General features: G+C 37.7%; 1 protein-coding gene across 1 annotated transcript in view; it reads right to left on the bottom strand.

Annotated features, from left to right (window-relative positions):
• Nucleotides 1–5,854, bottom strand: part of LOC109298092 — a 200,913-nt gene that overhangs the window by 123,047 nt on the left and 72,012 nt on the right. The window contains exons 9-10 of the mRNA XM_019518226.1: nt 1,604–1,758; nt 747–824 (exon numbers count right to left, since the gene is read on the bottom strand). Coding sequence (XP_019373771.1) covers nt 747–824; nt 1,604–1,758 — 233 coding nt within the window. The remainder of the gene's footprint in view (nt 1–746; nt 825–1,603; nt 1,759–5,854) is intronic.

Here is a 5,854-nt window from a genome sequence, read left to right as displayed (position 1 = left end):
GTAGGGTGGGCAAGCTAGTCTTGCCCCAAGCTGTCTGCCCCAGCTGAGAAGGGAGGTATGTTCTAGCACCCCCCAACTTCTGACATGAGTCACTGCAAGCACGTGGCTGCATTTCTGGAATCAAAAATGAATGTCTATTCACATGCTTATCGGTTCAATCTATGCAGCGGAGATTAACCTGCAATAATTGAATCGATTCAGCCTTGGGCTTTTTGATTGTCTGTACTTACTCAGAAAGACCACAGCAGGTCAGAATGTTTTTAACATTACAAGTTCCTATTTGAAATATCTGGATTTATTTTGTGAGTCAAATTTGCACACCTAGCAGTGCTAATATTGTGAGGCATCCCACAATACCTTTGAAAGGATTCAAGGCACCCTACAGTGCTGCAGCATCCCAGTTAAGAATCAATGATCTATCTATAGATACTTTAATGTATAAAGAGTTATACTGAGAAAGGAGGATTTTGTTACTGTATCTTACTCTGTTTTGGGGAATGGGTTTAAATTAATTATACAAACAAAAGAAATATGGCCAGTATAACCTGAGCCTCACCTAGGAAAATATCTAGTATATTTCTACTGGGATAGTTATAATGTTTCACCCTTTTTAAATGAAGATAAATTCTGTAACACACCTTTACTAGGGCAGGTAGTAAAAAACAAACAACTGTTAACCATTATCAGGCCAAAAGAATGTCATGGTATAAGCACCCCAAACTGTTCATTGCTTGAATGCAAATTACCTTTTCCCATGTTTTTCAATCAAGGCATTTACAGCATCATCTGTAATTTGGCATCCATTTGCAGAAAGGCTCTGGAGGCTGAAACATGTAAAATACTGGTTATTTCTCCACACTTTAAAAAAAATCATCCTTGGCTTCTACTGCTGTGAAATGAGTTAAACCACAGATTAATTTGCTTTATTTTCTTCCTGCCACTTTGGAGGTATAAAAAAAGCTAGAAAATGGAGGCAGACAGACAAGGTTCTTTGGGTAAATGTGGTATCTTTTATTAGACGAACTAAATAGTTGGAAAAAATTGTTCTTTGCAAGCTTTTGGGTACAAACACCCTTCTTCATGCAGAGGGAGAGTCTACAGCAAGCATTTAACACAACATTTCTATCTGAGAGGAACTCCCTGGAGGTCCACATCCCTAACTCCTGGGAGAATCTCTGTACATACTGCCTCCATCCTCCAATATTAATACCAGGAGGAAACATTATGGGGACAGGAAGCAAACTGGCAGAGCTAGGTTCTGTTACAACTATGTTCCCATGATCAGTGGCACAACTTAGAGTTGCTAGGAAGAAACTCTAATTCTCATCAGGGTGTGGCTGAACCCGAGAACCAGGGAGCTGGAACTGGAAATCACTCACCAACCCTATTCCTCTTCCCTACTTACACATTTAACAGAGGTTGGACACTGGAATCAAACCTGATAAATAGAATTAATTTTATAATTTGTTTTGTGCCAATAAATGGATCCAGGCATGAAACATATTTGTATAGCTTAACCAGGTGAGAATGAATAAGTATTTCTTTTCTTTTCTTGAAAAGAAACACATCTTCTTTACTTTAAAATCTTCTTTAAAATGTTTACCTTACAGAAGCTTCTGCCAGAGCAATGATTCCTAAATCAGTGGCTCCTGTCCAGCTTATATCCACAGAGGTCAGCTTGTTGCAAAAGGTGCTTGCATGGTATAAAATTATGTCCCCTCTCAGTGTAGGACCACTGCAGCTTGTTATATTCAATTCCTGGATGTGAAAAAAATAAAACAGCAGTGGATGAATAATCTTAACTGACTGCAAAGTGTAGAAGTTTACTTTCCAAACCACAAAGATGGACAAAGATGTGCTTTCCCTCACTGTTCTTATTCACCTTAACTTCTCATCTTTATACAAGCTAACACATGCACATTTCTACAATAATTTTATGATATTAAGACTCAGGGTCTTAATGGATCTCAAGCTCACCAGCAATATAAACATATGCATTGATTTGAAAATACAAATGTGGATACTTTAATGTCTGAATGGATTCCCCAAAATATTTTTATTAAATCTTTAAGGTATACCTTAGCAACTAAGGGCTCAGCTTTCTGATGTACTGAACACCATCCATTTTAACTAACATTGGCTAACTTTGGGCTCACTAGCTTCAAAGCAAGTTGAGGATACTTGGCTCTCAGGACTGGGCTCTCAGTCACCAAGGCCAAGCCCAATTCCTTCTGCAGGTTTTTTTCAATAGCACTAAATTAGTCTTTTCAAATGGCATATAAGAGATCACATTTGATTCCTTAATTGCTATATAAGCAAAACAATTCCTTACAGGAAATAGGTTTATGGATTAAAGTGCAGTATTGTTAACTTTAAATGTTCAAAAATAATGAGACAGGCTCCAACATAACATGAGATTGGTTTAAAAATAATAACATTTTAAAAACCTGTTAGGTTCTTTTAAATTACTCACTTATTTTTTCAGCCTTCAGGGTTCCATATAGTTATTTATTTATTTATTTATTTATTTATTTATGTTTGGCAATGATAAGGCCCACAGATTTATTTTTCTGATATTCTTAAATAATCACACAACTCCAGGAACTGGGTTTAAGAATAATAAATGACAAACATGGCAAGACTGGCAATAAAATCCCAAATATTTTCAAGATTATTGTGATGGACTGGTATATGCTTGTTATGTTCATATCAGTCTACCGCTCTTTTTTGATTCATGAATGTCATTTGGATTGTAAATGTCTTCACTTTTGCCTTTTAATTCCCATTCGACTGGCATAGGCAGCATATTTGCCCACTAGCATAGCATTAACAATGGAGAACAATCAAGAGCTATCACTAGATAATCTTCCATTCAGATAAGGGTACTCTAGGAAAATAAACTGGCTAGAGCTCCAGTTTTCCCAGTCTGGAGTTCAAGTGAGTTCTAATCAAGCAACAAATTAACTAGTGTGGAACTTGAAGCTTCCCAGGGCAGGGTCACATATAGTTCCCTCTAATCAAGCTGAACTGGAAGGCAGGAGTAGTCAGAAGAAGGAGAAAAGGATGGTTGCTGAAAAGTGTGTCCAAAACACTAACGACTCTAAAAAAATCCTTTTTTATTTCATTCTGCCTTCCCAAAAAACAAGGCATGTGTGTTATTTGGGGCCTGTGATAGGCAAGAAAATAAGATATTATAATACCCTCTAACCATTCTTTACTCATACACACGCATGTTTCACTTAAGGTGTTATTAACCAGTTAACCACATCTTAAACTGTAACCCAGCCACATGCTCAATCACGTGATAAAGTGTGGAATAAGCCACAAAGCTATTCCACAAAAAATGTGTATTAACTTTGTGGCTCATTCCTATCATGTAATTAATTGAATGTGTGGCCAGATGTACCCTCGAGCGTGGGATCCCACAGCTGATGGGGCTCCTAGCTGTGGGATTACATGAGCCCACATCTGATCTGGGGGCATATGGGGTGTGGCAGGGAACCCAGATAAACTGCAGGCTGCCATCTGTCAGCTGAGGGGGCTTCCAGCCATGGGAGCTTGCTAGTTGCTGGTGTAGAGGGAGCCTGGGATCATGAACTTGGACCATTCCTGTGCTGACAGTAAGGCTTGATAGGATCTAATGCGCTATCCCACAATCATGCTTCCTGTTGTATAAATAGTTTATGAAATTCTTAACTCATTCAGAAACAGCCCAGGGTTCTGATGCCAAAAATAAGCTGCAAGGAGAGTGGGCTGTAGGGGAAGCTGAGGAACTCTGGCCTTCCAGAACCTGGTATCTCCAATCCTGGTGCCTTGCAAGGCACTTAAAAAAGCTGGGTTTGGGGGAGAAGGACTAAACACATGTTCTTTAGACCACAGGCATCCTGTGATGGATGAGAGGTTCCCTAGTCCTAGGGTCCCAGTGCCCCGGGACTCCTAAAAGCCATGCATGCAGCTGGGCTGTTAGAGGGTGGGGCTGACAATCAGCTGACTGTCAGACTCAGCCCTGACAGTCCCAGGTCTGAAACCTGTGAGAGGCTGAGACCAGTTCTGAGCCCAAGACAGAGCTGTCCCCTGCCCAGTCTGGAGGACTGGGCTGAGAGGAAGCTCAATGTTGGCATGATTGAGATTGAAGAAATCTTTTGTCCAAAAATTCATGGCAGGAGGTGCAATGTTTGGGATAGGACATAAAATTCCTGTGATCCAAATAGCTTTTTAGTGTTTTAATGCTTGCCAGGGGCCTCGACAACAACTAATAAGCAATACTGCTATTTACTTAAGGTTTAAAATAAATTCAAACCTTCTGATGCTAATAAATACATCCTATGACTTTGCATTAGAAAAGTAGATTTGTTTCTATTCATTGATCTGAAACTTGTGGGAATGGGCATTATAATGAAGTGGTTATGGCACAAAAGGTGAATTGCTACAGAAATTAAATTAATTAGTTCCATCAGTCTTCTCTGCTTTAAAATGGCATAAATATCGGAACACAATGTTTTCATTACAGAACATATGGCAGCAGTCCAGCTATAGTTATTTCTCTGAAGAAAACCATTTATTTCATGTCAGCTGACATTTTATTTATGAGTTACTTATTTTTCCTTCATAGTTGTATTTGTTTATATGTTTGTTTCCAAAGGATTTATTTGTGTTATTTGGATGGTCTGATGCATGGCAGGCATTTTGTGCATATAAATACACACAGAACATCATGTAACCTACACATATAAATCTATAAATATATAACTAGAGATGAAAAAGTGACTTAAAATATAAGTTGCAATGTTTGTTTGGTTTGCTCGTTTTATATTATAAATAGCATATACATATGAGAAAAATAACCATATTTTAATTATTTTATTATGTGAGATATTTTGAAAAATACAGTCATAAAGTTTCACTCTTTTGCACTTGATCACCTAAATCAGTTTGCAACCTTGAAGATGTGTTGTGTGAGGATTCAAATTCAGATTCTTATCTAAACGTGATTAATTTGGAGCAATTTAGCCATTTCCAGAGACATGAGTCTTGTGTATCAGCCTCCCTGCACTTTAAAATGCTGGAAGGGGCATTTTAACTAAATCTCATTAGATATCTAATAAAAATAAACAACAAAAATTTGATAACTATGAAAATCAAGCCATTATGTATAAGAAGCCATCAACTTTTATATCTATATAATTCTATATTTTTCCCTTTTTACATGACTGACATGGGACTTATCATGATGAGAGTCCTAAGGATTATGAATGTTATGATTGTACTTCTTATTAATGAATGAATGTCATGACCACACTTCAGCATGGTCATAGGACTGGAGTTGGGCCTGATAAATCTCCAATCAAAACTGGTATAAATCAAAACTCATTCTGTGAGATAACAGAAAATGGACACATTCTTTGTCCGCCTTATGTAGTGATCCTTTTGCAAAATCAGTCAGCAAACCTAACTATATTTTTGGATTCTAATATGTGTCTTCATCTGATACTCACTTATCTATCTGTTCCCTCATCATAATTTCATCGATATGTCAATACCTAACTCCCTGGAAAGAACAGGTCATCTTCCATTCTAGCTTACAAACTTCCTTCTTCAGATACTGGTTGTTACACTTTTTTTATGTAGATATCATATGGGACCCAGACCTTCACTGATACCTGAAGACCACAAGGAAACCTTTTCATCATCCTCTGTTAGAAAAACATTATGAATTTAAAAAAAACAGCACACACAGCATCTGATGAAAGATGTTGACTACAAAAGCTTATGCCTTTCTGAATGAGTTAGTCTCTAAGGGTGTTTTTACACATGCTCCAGGAGTGGAGGGAGATGCTTTAATTAGAGAAACTCT

The sequence above is a fragment of the Gavialis gangeticus genome, unplaced genomic scaffold, assembly GCF_001723915.1.
Source record: "Gavialis gangeticus isolate Ggan-Ray unplaced genomic scaffold, GavGan_comp1, whole genome shotgun sequence".
Lineage (NCBI taxonomy): Eukaryota > Metazoa > Chordata > Crocodylia > Gavialidae > Gavialis > Gavialis gangeticus.
This window is presented reverse-complemented; position numbering and strand designations above follow the sequence as displayed.